This window comes from Suillus bovinus, assembly GCF_016758785.1.
Source record: "Suillus bovinus strain UH-Sbo-P2 chromosome Unknown EDB93scaffold_64, whole genome shotgun sequence".
NCBI classification, from domain to species: Eukaryota; Fungi; Basidiomycota; class Agaricomycetes; order Boletales; family Suillaceae; genus Suillus; species Suillus bovinus.
In genome coordinates, this window is record NW_024542120.1 from 162982 (window position 1) to 180083 (window position 17102).

The window sequence follows — 17102 nt, forward strand, 5'->3', positions numbered from 1 at the left end:
AGTGCCGATTATGTAATCACCAGTTACTTTCTTAGCGTTACCCCTTGCTCATCTTCAACAATTTTGAATGGTTTTGTACCCTGCTTGAATCATGTCTACTGAAGGGGAATTCCCCGCAGGAGAATTATCCGAGTTCGAGACGCAATTTGAGCCTCGTTCTAACGATGACGATGCTCTATGGGAAGTCATAGAAATCGTTGCCGAGCGGGGTAAGAAATATCGGGTTAGGTGGGCGGGCAATGACCCCAAGACGGGGAGGCCGTGGCCGTTAGACTGGGTACCCAAGCACGACTGCACGGATCACCTTGTGGAAGAGTGGAAAAGGAAAAAGGCCGCGAAGGGACGTCAATCGAGCAAGACCGGTAAGTGCCATTGAAACAGCAATAAGTCCGACACATCCTATCATTCATTCTATCAGGTGGCCAGAAAACAGCTTCACGCGCCTCGACGTTTTCGAAGGCTTCTACGACTTCTACCTCCCGAAAATCACGTTCTCTGGTGGAAGAAAGTGTGCCTATTGTAACAGACTATGATGAACCTCCTCGTGCTCAACCGTCAACATCAAAAGCACAGTCCTCTTCGAAGCGTAAACGTGCAGATATGGCAAAGGAGCTATCAAATTCAAGCGACTCGGCGGATCCTTCAGAGCCGGAACATCCAAGGAAGAAGAAGAAACTCGTCACTGGTGAACAAACCCGTACGAAGTTGAAGCACAAGGCTGCACAGCGCACTTCCACTAGCCACAGTCGATTCATCGAGTCAGATGCTGATGATAACGCCGTTGAATTAGGCGGAGCAGGTGATAAAATTCTCACCAGAGTTGGTCCACCTGCTAGAAAACGTGCCGTGTCTAAGCCCAAGAACGACACCCTCTCGTCCGTCACTGATCGTCCTCGCATCATAGCCACCATGAATATTCCAAAACCTGAACAACCCAGTGGCACAAGTAGAAATGGGCGGTCTCTTTTGAAGAACCAACACGATGTTATTGTTATCGAGTTGTCATCTACAGAGGAAGCCGATTCGATACCCAAATCTAAAAGGCCACCTATAGCTCGCTTCGCTGACAGGAAGACAATCTCAAAGATTGCACCACAAGAGATTGCCACCAAACATGTCATGGCTCAATCCTCAATTGGATCGCGTATTCCTACTCCCGCGACACTTCATACCAGGAAGTCATCTTCAATCTCTCCCCCTCCAATTTTGTTACGCCAACCATCATTGTCTCCTGCTGCCCAAGCTCGCTTGGAGATATTTGACCGCATGATGGGCATCAGTTCGGATACAGGCGACGGAGATTCCTATGCGAATATGGGCGAGAATGCAGACTATGGTATTGCAGATCCTTACGACGCACCTCTTAGTCCGCCTCCTAAATTTTCAACACCCCCACCCACGACTGTTACTACAGCAGCTCACAAGAAATCTACTAGTGATTCACCATTTTCTGGGATTGTCCCGGAAACAGAGTCTTCGCAGTCCCAGCCTTCGCTTCCCAACCACATGCTGAATGGAAAGCACACGGATCAGCCTCCACCACCCAAACAACCTTCCTTCCCGAGATCTATTACTTCAAGAAAGTCCCAGTCAACATCAGCCTTGCCTACTATCGCTTCAAGCAGTGAAGTGCCACTTCGACCGCGGAAACCACCCACAAAGCCAATTCCACGTATCTCTCCTAAAACCTTCTGCAAGACAGTTGAATCGCTTACTACAGAACATGATAGCGAGCCTCCGATGAGCTCCATTGAAAGCTTCCCATCTCCACGGAAAGATAAGGGAAAGCAACGATGCTCAGGTCCTGAAGAATATTCAAGTGAAGAGCTTGTTCCTGGCGTCACAGATGCGGAACTGAAAGCTAGAGGGAAAGTACTGTATGAGCAGGCTTTGCGCAAGAAGGAATTGTTCCAAGTTACCGATAAACCACCCAAGAAAAATATCAATGACCTTGCACGATCACGTGCGCCTCTGGCTATAACAAGCAGCGGCAAACAATCGAGATCAGACACTCACCCATTCGCGTCCAACAATGGAGCTCACGAGGGAGACTTCGAGACCGTCCAGCAGATGGAGGATGCGTACGTTGACCTCAGCGGAGGAAATAGCACGACTATTGACACTTTCACACAAAGTGGGCCCCAAGACAAAGAGCGTATCCTTCTTCGTGAGGAGGACGAGGAATGTACGCAGGAGGCCTTATTCAGTGGTAATCCAGCGCTTGTCGTAACAAAGGTAGATTTTGTGGAGAAAATTGAAGCGCGACAGCAGGAGCTGGCCATCGACAATACAGAGTTGGGCAATGATGATGATGTTCAGGTTCGTTGCCGACTATATTTTGTTGGCTCCCACCTCATTTCATTTAGCCATCCCCTGTATCTGCCGAGCTAGGCAGGAGTAACCACGAATCAAACCAGCCTTCAACACATATAGATGACTTACAAATTGCCAGTATGATCGCCAACCCGAGTCAGGGTCAACAGCAAGGCGGGGATGATGAAGATTTTGACACGTCAAACGTTAACTTGGACAGTTCAACACGTAGGGTACCGCAACATGATGTATGTATTGCATTGGCGCCCAACTTCACCGATAGACTAAATCTCTTACTTCTTTGCACAGAGCGACGGGACTGTGAGACGGCTCAATCAGGCACTGTCCACCCTCCACAAAAAGTCTGATGAAATTCAAGCGTTGCAAATTGCATTGGCACTTGAGCGCGAGAAAACTTCAAAGCTCGAAGCCGAGGCAAAGGCAAAGACAGCCTGGCAGTCTCCAAGCACAACTACTCAGGAAGAAATCGCATCAAATGATCAGCCTGTAGGCGCAATGCCCACCAATTCAGCCGTTTCCGAGCTTGCCGACATGAGAGTCAAGTGGAACCAAGAGCGCGAAGTTTGGGAGGCGAGACTCCGTAATTTGGAAGAGGAAATCGTGAGGCTCACCGCTGAGCGAGATCGCTTTGAAACCAACAGGAGCCTTGTCAACGATCTTAGAGCTGCTCGGGATGTGGACCAAGCGACTTTTCGGCAAGAACGCGAGCTATGGGAGAATGAACGCAAGAATTTAAATCTCCAAGTAGCCGAAATGCTTGGTGAGCGGATCGGATGGGTGGAGGAACGTGATCGTCTTGCTGCCCAGATCAAGTCGTTGACGGAGACTTGTGACACCTTTAAAGCGGTACGAGCTCAATGGGAACAAGAACAAACAGTTATCACGGCGGAGCGTGCTGCATGGGTGACAGAGCAGGAGGGTTGGGCACAGCAACAAATAGCAAGTGCTCGAGAACGTGCTTTGTGGGACGTTCATCGAGAATCCATGGAACTACAAAGTACCAAATGGGAAGCCGATCGTGCTGAATGGGTACGGAACAAGGAATTTTGGGAATCCGAGCGTGAAAAGTGGTCTGCGGAGCGCGCCTCGATGATCGAGGCGCACGAGGCGCTTGTTGCGGATGTGACGAGATCAAATTCGTCTTTGGATGCCCTGACTCGCTCCAAGGGTCTGGCTGAAAAGGACCGCGACTTTTTCCGTGATCAATACACGCAGGCTTCTAATTTTGTGAGCGCTACTAGATCAGAGAATGTCGAGCTGGAGCAGAAAGTCAAGACTGCAGAAGGTCAGGCACGCGATGGTGTTGCTCTGATCAAGCACATGTTCGAGGTAGTTTCATCTTTCTTATTGTATTTGGTCACTCTTTTGACAACGTCGTGACAGAGTCAGATAAAGGCGCTGAAAGAAGATGTCGATCGATGGAGAGGTGTCTCCGCCCTTCTTCAGGAGAAAGATCGACGAACAAATGATCTTATCAGACGGCGTGCTGCCGAACACCCTGAGCTTGTCGAACGATGCCGGCAACTGGAGTGTCAAGTTGACTCCTTGCATGCTAATCTCATCGAGCTTGGATGTACCAATCAAAAGTCTTTTGTGGAGCACGACAATATTCAAGATTTGAATCACTCCGAACTGCGAGAACACAATCAGATGCCCGACTTCCATTTGTCCTACACCGAGCTTGAACCAGGTGAAATCATAGAACTAGACACCAGCTCCTTGAGCCAGTCGGACGCTTTAGGAGTTAACGTTAGTCCGGAGGAAGCCGATGAGGAAGAGTGTGGGCTGTATCCTTGCAAATGGAAAACCGGCGCCGACATAATCGACCAATGCCAGCAGTCCTTTGACTGCAGAGAGGTAGGTTAAGTTCTTTAAACAGTTTAGTGGGTTCTCAACACCGGTATAGGATTTGGATAGGCACGTGCATAATCACCATCTTCGCCCTCAACTGGGACCGGGCGGTCATGTTTAAGTGATGTGTCGAATCTTATTTTTTACTGTAAGGGGTATCTGGATTCTGATCTTTACAAGAAGACAACAACACATGATATTTTTTGGGACTCATGCCGAGTCACGATGATACTTAGCGTGACGTTTCATTTGCGCCCAAGGAGCGGATCTACATAGTTCAGAAGTGATATAACATCCTTGCTTTTTAGGATCCGGAATTTGTTCATAACCGCACTGTAGCCACCATCACGCCATTTTCTCATATCATATGGCCTCCAAGATTTTACTTCTCGTTTCGCTTTTTCTGACATTTGCGTTCTCGGTTGTTGGGTGGTCGGTTGTGATCAATGCTCTAGTGAAGTGAGTCAAGACCTGTAACTTCCACAAAATTTAATGAATTGAAGAGTCTCAATGAAGGTCTAACCAAGAAAGTTCATATGTTAAGAGCGAGGCCCCTGTTGGCACCATCGTGGATATTAACTATCACGGTAAGGTGCTTGTGAACCCGCACGTAATGGGCTTCTTTGACGCTCTTCTTCAGACATCTACTCGGTTTGCTCTGTCATCGCGGCGGCCTGCGCACTTTTGACAGCCCTCTCCCTCATCTCAGCTTTCTCCCAAATTTCATCAATTGGAAGACAACAACGCCTTTTGCGCCTCCAAGCCTTTCTCATGTTGTTTGGCGCCCTGTGGCTTTTGGCTACTGTCATCGCGTGTGATGTTCTCTTCGCCACTCGGTCAACCAAAATCACAGCAACTTTCGATGGAGTCGCACTATCCCAAAGCGTGATTCAGCAATTTGAGCAGAATATCGGTGTCTCACCTGAATATAGTCAGAAATGGTACCGTACGTATGAACCAATTATGTTATCCGCTCCGTACTAAACGATACAAAGTGCGACTCTGTGCGATCCTTCCCTGGTTCGCGGTCCTTTTCGCAACACTCAGCGGATTGTTACTTCATAAGGCTGCTAGGAACACCGATGGCTATACGAACACGGAGGTAACAGAATCGAAGAAGATTGCACCAACGACTGACGAGCCACAAGCTTGAAACTTGATATGTTTGAAATTTGGAATCCACTGCACGTCTTCAGTTGAAATATAATTGTTGTAGTATGCCAGCTAGTGATTTACGACTGCACGCGAATATAACTTATATTATGACTTATATCTCCTTCCTCTCGTACACCGAATCCGTATCTCCATCTTCACCTTCGATAGCAGGTGCAAAGTTGGGTACAGGTCCGTTAAACTAGCACCTCCACATACTGGGCAGTGGGCAGTGATACCATCACCTGAGCATTCATTTGCGCAGTGGAAAGGAAGAAGAAAATGCAAAGGTCTAGCGAGAGCCGACCAGGAAACCGGACCCCTTCTCATCTCCTCAACATTTACAAACAACCACTCACTCGGAATCACCCGCCAAATTGGTCACTATTACTAAGATGTCACAACGAGCTCACATCACCTTACTATACTCATACCAACCGATTCCTGTACACGCTCGCACCTCGTGACCGAGTACGTGTTCAAATCATGTATAAGACAGCCTTGCACGTTACTCAAAAGTCATCTCGCCCTCTATGGATTGCGCATCTAAAACGGCCGGCAGGAACAGCGGACTATGTCTCACACCAGGGCATTCGCGAATCCAGAGGTGCAATCAGGACACTGGGTCCTTAGACTAGAAATTACTGTCCTACATAGAGTCCCACTCTGCAAAGGACCTAAATTGGATTTTTTTTTAAAAACTGGATCCCGTTGTATACCTGCTCTGTGATTAGTCTGTGGACGCATCACATGCTGGTAAGTCGTACTGCGCTAAGATAACAAAATACCAGAGAGCTAAGGCTCTCCTCATTCCAAGCGAATCATACAATATCTCCGCCATGGGTTGATTTATGAGGCTGCTTATGATGACGTCTAGGTCAGCACCCATCCAAAGGGTGAGGGAGACGTCAATTCCTAGAGCCGAAAGTGACCTCAAAATTGTAGCGATGTTGTACATCATTCCACATACCCCCCTGGGGTAAGCTCAAGATTCGTTCGTTTCCTAGTCTTACTTACAATTGCCCATAATATTGCAGTAGTTGTGTTCTAAGAGAGTCCGAGGAACGAGGACGAGCGTAGAATGTTGTCTATGCGGCGGATGTCCTTTTTGGGACATCTCTTCTTCTTTTCGTACTATGACTTGAGAAACTTCAGTACTCGACAACGCGTAGTCCTTAACACCCATTCTTTCGCTTTTCTTATACAAACACTCTCGTTAAAACACTACAATGCCTCGTTTAACAAGTGATCCGAATCTCAGTGTCTGTCCGAACTACGCAGATGAGAATTTTGCTAACACTAGACTCCAACTCACCAATGAGAACATGACTGAGGCTCAGGCTGTTACAATCCTTAGGAATATTTGGCAGACGCAAAACACTGCCGACAAAAACCAATGGCAAGCACAAGTAGAAGCAGACAGAGAACGGCAAGACAATCTGGAGAGACTCCGTGATGAAGAACAAGAGAGACAAGAACAAGAACACCTCGACAAGGAAGAAGCTTCGCGGAAGGAAGACAAGAAAAAGAATAAGCATAAGTACTCTGCTATTCCTGAACTGGATGTCCCTATAAAACCAGTAATCCTTCCTTCCCCTTACGCTATCCGTAAGCTAGACAAAGGAGACTATGTCGAACTCTGGTACTTCACCAATGATGGACTAGATGACACGAAACTCAAGAGCTCCGTTGATGAAGACGCCATGATCATGGCCACCTTAGCGGGAGGTAGCACAGCTTGGGTATCAGCAGCTTCAATGCGGAACACGACAGTTGTCATTGACGATGAAAATCTCACTTTCAAAAACTTTTGTCAAGCCTGCCCACGCATAATCGAGGCAATGCAAGAGGCCTCATGGCCAGCAGATCGTGTTCAAATGATGGCTCTCTTTTGGCGAAACTTACAGGTCCATGATTTTTGTTCGGAGTGTGATGCCTTAGCGCAAAAGGCTCTACTTGTCTACCAAGCAGAACAGCGGAAACGTTGGCACATTGCTGTCAAGTCGGCTGGCAGCGCATATGATCTATCTCGAATCAACGAGACACTCTTAGTACGCACTAGATCTAATGTCTACCTCGACGAGCGCAAGAGACTGGACAATCAGCGTGATTATAGGGTCAGTCCTTTTTCCTTCAATAAAATAATTATATGCTAATCCCACATTTCTCATACTTCGCTATCTGAACATCTCACCCGATACAACACTACAAAATTTTGATACATGCCACATGCCACACGCCACATGCCATGCACTAACTGCCTCACATCCCACGTTGCCTCACATTATGCCTCACTACACATTGTACCTGCTATCAGATGGACCAACAAATCAACGCACTCACAGCGAGTTCGTCTTCCAACCAGCATCATAGAAACAGGGACAACATTCATCCATCACGAGACCATCATCGTCGATCAGCATCCCCACGCTCAGGACGTGATTATCGTCGCTGCTCAGCATCTCCGGAGCCAAACAAACATTCTCGACAGGATTTTCGAAGCGGCGCAAATGGACGTCCCCTATCCGCTTGTGCCGTGTGCTTGGGAAGACACCCGCACAGAATCATCGAATGCAAAGCATCCAAAACATGGGACGACTCTACAGACACTCTTTGCACCCGAGTCGGCAGAATACTCACCATGCGAGATGGCCGTCCAATCTGCAGCGACTGGCAATGAGTTACGGGATGCAGTGACACCACACACGACCATTGTCACTTTTGTTCTGGATGCGCTGCCTCCTCTCACGGAGCACAAGTCTGTGCTTGAGCGCAGAAAGCTTAAAGCCCTCACTCCCTATGACCCAGATGCATGGGAAGCTTGTCTTACGAAAGCTGGTCTCATTGATAGATACTCTCATATTCCTGAAGGACTCCGTCAAGGTTTTCTTCTTAATCTTCCTGTCATTACAAAAACCCAAATTCCGCCAAACAAAAATTCTATTCTTATATATACCAATGAGTTCCAGTCCATCATCAAATCCGAAATCCAAAAAGAAAGATACATTGGCCCATGTACGGCAGCCGAAATCGAGAGCTTTATCAGCCCCTTCCAATCATCGCCCTTATCAATCATTCCGAAACCAGGTTGACCAGGGCGATTTCGTGTCATACAAGATTACTCATTTCCTCATGCACCTTCCTTCGAATTCCCTAATCCATCCATCAACTCATGTATTGATCCGAATGATTTTCCCAGTACCTGGGGAACATTCCACATGATTGCACTCATTATCAGCTGTCTACCTCCAGGATCACAAATGGCCACGAGAGATGTATCGGAAGCATATAGAACAATACCTCTGCACCACTCGCAGTGGCCAGCCGCAGTTGTTCGAGTCGCAGATGACCAATTCTGCATCGGCACATGCATGTGCTTCGGAGTTTCCCCCTCAGCAGGAGTCTACAGTTGTGTCGCAGATGCTGGAGTTGACATTTTTAGGTCCGAAGGGATTGGTCCTACATCACGATGGGTCGACGACCATTTATTTTTCCATATACGGAAAGAATTCCTCGAGACATATAATAGACAACGGTTACAATGGCACAATGACATCATCACAAGGGGCAACCATCAAGATGGAGGCTGAATATGGTTTGGTGGGTACATCTTCAATGATGGAACTATTGAAGAATTCGATGAAGATTGCCGATTCTCAATTGCCGATTTGTCAGGGCACTCCCTACAATATTCGGAAGATAGCTTTTTCACTTACAACATCGACAACATTGATAGATCCTCTAGTACCACAAAGACCCCTTGGGAGCTTAAGAAAGACAACCCCTTTGCCTACTCTAATCTGTACATTGGTCTTACCTGGAATCTTACAGATAACTCAGTTTTTCTACCAGAAGACAAAAAGGCCAAATACCTTTGTGCTTTACGAGAATGGAAAAACTGTACGGCTCACATTCTTAGTGACGTCCAAAAGCTACATGGGAAGCTCCTTCACGTCACGCTGGTATGTCCTTGAGGACGAGCATATCTCATGAACCTCGAGTCCATGCTGCGAGTTGGTCATAACCGTCCATTTTTACCTCATAGACTGGTTAAAGGCTTGGCTGAGGATCTCGATTGGTGGAAAAATCTTTTACAGAGCTCCTTTGTAGGATGTGACATTCCCAGGCCTCTATCTTTACACGACCTTCAGGCTTTCTCAGATGCCAGCTCTGGAGTCGGAATCAGAATCGTCATTGGAAAATGTTGGAGAGCCTGGAGGTTATATTCAGGGTGGTCAACTCTCGATGGACAAAAAGATATTGGCTGGGCCGAAGCGATCGGTTTCGAACTTCTCATTCAACACATTGTCACCTTGGATAGACCAGAACAACACTTCCGAGTATACGGTGACAACCAAGGAGTCATTGAAGGGTGGAAGAATGGATGTAGTCGCAACACAGCCATCATTGAAATCTTCCAGCGAATCTTCGAGTTCTTACGCAGCATACCAGCTACACACTCTTTCCACCCAACATATGTCACCAGCAAGTCCAATCCAGCTGACCCGCCATCCCGAGGCATCTATTGCGACACGAAGTTACTCCTCGACCCCATTCCCATCCCCGATCCACTCTGTCATTTCATCTATGATCCCTTCGACGTCACACCAAGCAAACCATCATCTCCATGAACCATCCATATCCTCATCTCATCTACTGTCCAACATCCCAGCGAATCTCTCGTCAGCAGAGAATAATGTTCCTATTCACAATATGAGGGTAGAACAACAGAAGCAAAGGGACCGCACTCACTTCACGACACCACTCGTACCCTCTGTCTCGCTAGCAAAACCAGCTCAATACAAAGCAGGATTAACTCCCGCAGTATCTGCGCTATGCCCACACTGCCTACCATGTGAACGGCTCAAACTTTGGTGCCCGTTAGAGAGTCGGTCATACCGAAATGCCCAGGGACAGATTCTTGCCATCACAGATGATGATCTCCAACAAGTTTTGACAGTAATAAACTCATCATGGGCACAGGGTACTAGAGAGTCATATGGGGCTGGTCTGTTAGTTTTCCATGTCTTCTGTGACACACGAAACATCCCCAAACACGAGCGATGCCCCGTTGATACTCTCACAATGCTCACCTTTGTAATGAGCTGCGCAGGAGCATACTCAGGAAAAACTTTAGCCAATTATGTTTTCGGCATTCGGGCATGGCACGTCCTTCATGGACAGGGATGGAAAGTGGACCAAGGTGAATTGAAGTCAGCGTTAGATGGAGCAGCAAATGAAGCACCTCCCGGATCAAAGCTACCTAAAAGAGACCCATTCGCAATTACATCCATAATCAAAATCCGAACACACCTCAATCTAGAAGCACCGCTCGATGCCGCTGTATTCGCATGCCTAACAACATCATTTTATTTGCTAGCACGACTTTGGGAACTGACCGTCAAATCAATCAAAGTATTTTCTCCAAGTCAACATGTTAAACGGAGAGACATACTATTAGATGGGGAAGATCGTCATGGACTTCGAGTCTCCAAGATACGCATACCATGCACAAAGACTTCAGCAGAAGGCAAAGACATCTACTGGGCTGAACAATCTGATGAATCAGACCCCAAAGCGGCGCTCATTAACCATTTTCGAATCAATGATCCCTTACCTGATCACCACCTTTTTGCATGGAAACACCCCAAAGGCATGCACCCACTAACTCGAGGCGCATTCTTGAAGAGAATCGGAATTATAGCCAAGCAAGGGGGATGCCCAGAATTAAAAGGTCACAGCATTCGGATTGGCAGCACGCTCGAATATCTGCTGCAAGGAATTCCATTTGATGTCATCAAGTCTATGGGAAGATGGTCAAGTGAAGCATTCACCCTGTACCTGCGCAATCACACTATGATAATGGCACCATACCTTCAAGATACCCCAATAATTGAACCCTTCACTCATTACACAATGCCACAGCTCTGTTAGTCCAAGGTGTGTCTTGCCCTGCTCCTTATAACAGGGAGTTCAAGCTTTGCCGAATGTGTCGCGAGGCTCCTTATGTTTGGGAATCACGGCTAATCTCGACCTCCCAGGTTCGAAGTGTCATTTCTGGCCGAAAAGCCCCTTCGGGCCTTGCCCAAATACTTACATGCTCCCCTTTCCCCTTGTAGATCGGATAGTACTTGTACAGTGACCAATCTGATAGTTCTTCTCTGTCCAGAAAAAAGAACTGAATGCATAGACCACATTTGAGGCCTCCTCACTCATATGCACACTAGAATCACTACCCCCTGATGGGTCAGAAACGCGAACAGACAATTCAAAAGAAGGTGCACTAACCTATTTTATACAGGATCCATTAAGCTCAATAACTGCAAACACTGAGATTGTGAGATGCGATTGTAACTGGTACGCAATACAAACAGCTCATACTAAAGCCCCCTAGCACAAAACTCGTGCTGTTTGAATATTCTGATGGTGTTGTGATCAGAAGCACAATGATAACTATAAAGCAGATGCACCAGGGAGGAATACATTATACTCACCACACATTCAGTAAGATGTAGTCTCTGCAGCCTTGTTAAGAGTACCAAGACTAACAAGGATGGCATGCAATAACATCAACACTGCATATATGCTGCTGTGGCAAACAATCCTAAAGAGTGGAATGTTGGGAAGAGGAAGTCTGCCATTCTGCCAGCTGGTTCAGCAGAATGTTCTCACAACTTTTCTCTCCTTAGATCGAGCAGCATTCAAGCACAAGAAAGGTTGTGGTGCCATGGAACAAACACTGTATGATAGAAATGAAGTGTTGGAAGGCCAAGTTCATGATTTTTCAGAATTGACCGAGGTCTGACGAGATCATAGCGCTTGATCACGATGACGTACAATGGGATGCGAACATGCTAATATGTTTTGTGCACACAGCCTGTTCTGCCGGCACAATTGCCTGCAGATAGTTCTACCGCTGCGAGGGATGCTCACGGCAAGTGCCGGTGAAGTTGCAGACAAAAGTATAGGTGTCATCACTAGAGTGACGTGGAAGTCAGTGATTAGTACCAAGCCAGGCACTCTCCATCGGCATCACTCCCTTGAAGTCATTTCACTTCGGCGGCCACATTTGTGCAGCGATGGAACTTTCAGGAAGCCGTGCAAAAGGAAATAACTTTCCAGGTGCCTGAACATTCGGATCGCCTGCTTCAGTACGACTGGGGACTGTGAGGGACTGTGGTCACCAGTTCTTGACGATGCTGTCAAGTGTTTCCTTGTAAGTTACAATCCATATTGCAGCATTTAGATTCTAGAATCTTACATATCATTTTGAATTTTTTTCATTGGACATCCCACTCACAGTAAAGTACTGATTGACATCTAGAAACTGTTCTAAACCAGCAGAACTAAATTTGAAGTCACGACAGGCCAAAAATCGCCTTTCACTTCCTGCTCATTGCGCCCGTCCATCTCAGGCTGGGTCCATATTTGGTTTCATGCACCTGTGTTGGTGCATTCTTTCTTCGATGAATTCAACTGAAAAAGGTCACAGGGCTAATCTGGCTACCAGGCCTGCATGCGGCGTGCCTGTAAATCGGTGTTTCCTCCACAATGCCCATCATTCCATGTGAAAGTGGTTAGCAAATTTATGTTGATTATTGCGATGCTCAACAATATAACCAATCTCAGATCTGTTTACAGGTTCACTGATAGCGCAAGGTCGGGAATACTTTCATGTTTCCCGGAAACTGAGGTAACTTTTTGACCAAAGATGAGATGAAGGTGACCTGGTACTTGTGTTGCAGGGTCACCGCCACTGCCATACACATTTCCATGAACTTTTGGTTGGCTACTAGTATCTAGTAAAGTCAAGTATCTCGGTGTAGAGAGCTGATTCCCGCTGGGCTCAGCAGAAATCGTACTACCTAGACAACAAATATTTAGGTAGATCTTTAGCACGACCTAGTCTGCTATACTTGCAGAGCAAGTGCGTTCGATCCTATAGGGGTAGCTGTTTGGTATTAGTTTTGATAGTTAGTTATCAATAGTAGGAAGATAATCTGAAGCTAAGAACTACTTGTCCGAAGGGAAACTGTCAGGTCCGAAAATATCGGAGTCGGGTCGGACATCAGACTATGCATCGGACTGTCAGGAAAGCGTCGGACGATAAAGGAATGTGTCGGAAGTGTGTCGGATTGTCGGTCAAATGAATGTCGGATGTGTCGGAATGTTTCAGAGGAAAAGAGCGGATAGATATTTCACAATACAATAAAGTACTACTAATATCCAATGACTTCCATCCTACTACTGAGTAGGGAAAAGTAATGCAAATAGGTAGGAAGTACTAGATATTAAATAGTGACTATGTAGAAATTCAGACTGCTATAGGCGAGAGTAGTAGCGATATTTCGGGTCCGAAATCCTATGTAATAGGACATGTGGTACTGCGGACCATGAGAAAACATGTAATAACACTGTATACAATGCTTAGCAAGTCAAGAGGAGTAAATGCGCACCTAGTGGGGATAGATGTGACTGGACAGGACATAGGGAGGACTGGTCCAATGTGCAGGAATGTCGGGTCAGGATCGGACATGCGTCGGACTGTCGGAAAGTGCGTCGGGTTGGGATCGGACTGTCGGACTCGGGTCAGGGTAGTCGGAAGTGCATCGGACAAATACTGTTTGACATCAGTATCAAAATAGCTGGTTCTGAGCCCAGCACTGCGACTATCGTTACATCAGGCTATATAAATGTAGGCTTCTGGCTCAGATACGAGCAAGAAATCAGACCATGTTGTCTCAAGCTCTGGATAGCAGCCGTTGTATCAACAGGCACATCATGATATTATTCTTGTTCACGAAGTCTGACATGTTGACAGTTATCATTCCTATGGTGTGTTTCCCTACACGTTGCTTGTATATTCATTGACATGACTTTGTGCATCAGACTTTATCTACCTTCGCAGCTGCTCCCTATCCCAATGTAAATCGCCTTCTGGGCCTCATTATATGGATGTGGCTGCACCTCCTGAAACATAATATATATAACCAGATGCTGGACCCAGAGGAGGACCGGAGAAACAAGCCTCATCGACCTATTGCCGCCGGTCGTATAACTGTCCAAAATGCAGCATATGTGTGCTGGCTGTTACTGCCGGTCTGCTTGATACTCTCTGCGACATATGGCACCAAGGCTCTCGCTTGTAGTGCTTGTCTAGAAGCCCTCAGCATCTGGTACAATGACTTTGGTGGCGATAAGACTTGGCTTTCGAAAAACCTATTGACAGCTATCGCATATACAATTTTTGAATTGGGCACAACCACTGTGCTTGGTACATAGGCTATCACATAGATCATAAGCAAGCTTTGTTGTTGACATTCCAATAACCAGGGTCCAGCGTCAATAATATTTATGCATGTGCAGCCGCCTTCAACTTTGCGGTGTTTGCAACGACACTTCATGCACAAGATTTTAAAGATGAGGAGGGAGATCAATTGACGGGAAGATGCACTCTTGTCACTCTGTTCCCTACCTTTGCACGCGTGTCCATGATGATTAGCATCCCCCTTTGGTCACTCTGCCTAAGCAGAATTTGGAAGGTGGATCTTGTCTGTTCTGTCGCATTCATAGCATACGGCATGATTGTCGAGGCGAGATTCATGGTTTATAGGACCGCAAGTGCTCACAAACAATCGTGCAAACTGTATAGCATCAGTGATTTCATCTCGGGAAATTACATCTACTGACTCATGATTGTAGCTCTGGTTTGCTCTTTTGCATATACTTCCTGGCTATTGGCAATTTTTCTACAGTGTTTCAAATTGGAAGCCCGGTAGCAATGTATTATACGACTTATAACAGCAGGCTGTAGATTCCTCAAGATTTTTTACCACATTTCAAGGTGTTTTTTCAGACAACAGATTGACTAGAGATTTTTTTCCATATCCTTAATACAATCGTTTACTATAGGATCCGCGTCAATTTTGAGCAAAATTCAAATATTGAATGTTTGTGCAAGTAATTATACAGTCATGTGAACGAATCACCCTCGACTCAATAACCTTATGGAAGTGGCCAGAAGCATGGGAATGACGCATTGGGGATTGCAGCTTTGAATGTTGTGCGAAATGTGAAGATAATACTCGAAAGCTTATGCAAGTTTGGCAATGCTGGTGTTACTGTGGGATGCGTGGTTGTTATGAGAACTAAAATCCACACCAAGATTACATTATGTATTGCAAAATATTAACTTCCTTGTAATTAAACACAGGCTGTGTCGCCGGTGTAAAGAGTAGATCTGGGCTGGGCTCCACTGAATGTGAGTCCCTAGTCCTGAGGGATGCAAGTATGCTTCATCCCAAGAGACAACCTAAAAACTACCTTGATAATGCAAGGGAAGTCTTATACAGTTAGAGAGTAGACAAGATATTGGAAGAAAACCTCTTCAATGCTCATCCGTAGTTCCGAGACTACTTCCGAAGTACCGAGAAACTTGTCCGATGCGACCGAAGGTCGTCTGAGGCTGCGAAAGTGTTGTCCAAAGTAGCACAATGCCTTCCGAGGCTTGCAAAAGCTGTCCGAAGGTCTATATATGTCGGTGTGTCGATGTGTCAGTATGTCGGTGTGTCGAATAACAGTATAAGACTTTGCGCAACGTCCGAAGTCCGGAACACTGCTAATCTATCGGGGCTCGAGAATAAACGAAGTGCGAATTTGGCAGTGGTTTAGCCAGACAATCGTTCCAAATGAACTAGGATCAATTGCGCAGTTTACGATTATACTGAGGTGACTCTACTAATTACTACTTGAAGTACGGGAAGTGAAGTGCCCTATCAGTAGCCAGTGAGCAAGATTATATCCTACTTCCGTGAGAGGCCGGAATCCATAGGCGAAACTAGTAGCGAGATAAGCAAGTCCGAACCTATGTAATAAGCCGCGAGGCGTGCAAGAATACAAGTATACATGTAATAAGCCGCAATGTGTGCTGCTTATACGTATTCCGAGGCTCCCGACAGGATGCCAATGGGATTGTTATCCATGTAGCACTAAGACGTAGTCAACATATAGTTAGAATAAAGGAAAACGCACCAGCGAAGTCAAAAGGACGAGGATAGGACATGGTATGGTAACTTGCGAGGTTCAGACGGGTCTCAGAACACAAAAACTGCCTGTGGAAGGTTCAGACAAGTGCGCACGGCCTTCGGAAGGTCAAGGGAGGTCAGGGAATGGTATGAACATAGGTATTGGATTGCCTGGTTTCGAGCCCAGCGCCGCAGCCATCGTTACACCGGCACTATCAACATTATCGCATCCCAGCTCCTTGGACCGTTGGCATTCATATATTGTTCTGAAGACACAGTCTCCACATTTTGAAGGACTTAGGTGAATGGGATTCCTGAAAGGCAAGTCCATCGACCGTATACACTTGTGCGACCTGCATGCTTTCAAACAAAGTCAGTACATTGCAAATGAGAAATAGTCGAGAGGCACACACCTATGGGATGGACATGACTTGAACTGAAGAGACAATTTGGTTGCAGATAGTCCTGGAACCTCATCGACATGACAATGAAATGGCTGCATTCAATGTGGAATCGACCATAAATGATCTATGGAAAGAAGCAGGTCAATTCGGGGACTGGGTCAACATCAGAGCACCGACAAACATTGCGACACATCTCCGACGTGGAATGGGTAAGTTTCAGTAGAGCTGTTTAGTAGTAGCTGCGGTAGATGATTGTGCTAGTAACTTGACTTTTGGTCGCTTCTTATGTAGAGGTCATCCTATGTCGCATGGGGATTGTGTTGCTTCCTGCAGCAAC

At 46.4% G+C, this 17102-nt stretch overlaps 7 protein-coding genes across 7 annotated transcripts; 5 read left to right on the plus strand and 2 right to left on the minus strand.

Moving 5' to 3' along the window:
- Positions 1-175: 175 nt before the first annotated feature.
- EDB93DRAFT_1042193 (uncharacterized protein) lies at positions 176-325 on the plus strand (the record flags this gene model as incomplete). Its single annotated transcript, XM_041444573.1, has 1 exon — positions 176-325. A coding segment is annotated over one exon (150 nt), but the record flags the coding sequence as incomplete, so codon positions are not given.
- Positions 326-3423: 3098 nt separating this feature from the next.
- On the plus strand, positions 3424-4200 carry EDB93DRAFT_1091420 (uncharacterized protein; the record flags this gene model as incomplete). Its single annotated transcript, XM_041446354.1, has 2 exons — positions 3424-3663; positions 3718-4200. The coding sequence occupies 2 exons, from the start codon at positions 3424-3426 to the stop codon at positions 4198-4200; spliced, it is 723 nt and encodes a 240-aa protein (XP_041304215.1).
- Positions 4201-4552: 352 nt separating this feature from the next.
- Positions 4553-5338, plus strand: EDB93DRAFT_1091442 (uncharacterized protein; the record flags this gene model as incomplete). Its single annotated transcript, XM_041446357.1, has 4 exons — positions 4553-4644; positions 4702-4772; positions 4826-5131; positions 5181-5338. 4 exons carry the CDS (start codon positions 4553-4555, stop codon positions 5336-5338), a joined length of 627 nt encoding a protein of 208 aa, XP_041304216.1.
- Positions 5339-6018: 680 nt separating this feature from the next.
- On the minus strand, positions 6019-6369 carry EDB93DRAFT_772993 (uncharacterized protein). Its single transcript, XM_041457417.1, has one exon. It carries the CDS (start codon positions 6296-6298, stop codon positions 6068-6070), a length of 231 nt encoding a protein of 76 aa, XP_041304217.1. The 5' UTR covers positions 6299-6369; the 3' UTR covers positions 6019-6067.
- A 197-nt stretch (positions 6370-6566) lies between these two features.
- Positions 6567-7181, plus strand: EDB93DRAFT_1058389 (uncharacterized protein; the record flags this gene model as incomplete). The annotated part of the gene is made up of 1 exon (XM_041444785.1): positions 6567-7181. A coding segment is annotated over one exon (615 nt), but the record flags the coding sequence as incomplete, so codon positions are not given.
- A 6889-nt stretch (positions 7182-14070) lies between these two features.
- EDB93DRAFT_1091409 (UbiA prenyltransferase family) lies at positions 14071-15026 on the plus strand (the record flags this gene model as incomplete). Its single annotated transcript, XM_041446353.1, has 3 exons — positions 14071-14172; positions 14227-14611; positions 14671-15026. The coding sequence occupies 3 exons, from the start codon at positions 14071-14073 to the stop codon at positions 15024-15026; spliced, it is 843 nt and encodes a 280-aa protein (XP_041304219.1).
- Positions 15027-16626: 1600 nt separating this feature from the next.
- EDB93DRAFT_1041834 (uncharacterized protein) lies at positions 16627-16889 on the minus strand (the record flags this gene model as incomplete). Its single annotated transcript, XM_041444569.1, has 2 exons — positions 16627-16721; positions 16775-16889. Coding segments are annotated over 2 exons (210 nt in total), but the record flags the coding sequence as incomplete, so codon positions are not given.
- Between the last annotated feature and the right edge of the window lie 213 nt (positions 16890-17102).

Bases quoted from the DNA above. Each gene is read 5' to 3' on its own strand.
- EDB93DRAFT_772993 (XM_041457417.1), bottom strand. From the start codon at position 6,298: ATGATGTACAACATCGCTACAATTTTGAGGTCACTTTCGGCTCTAGGA.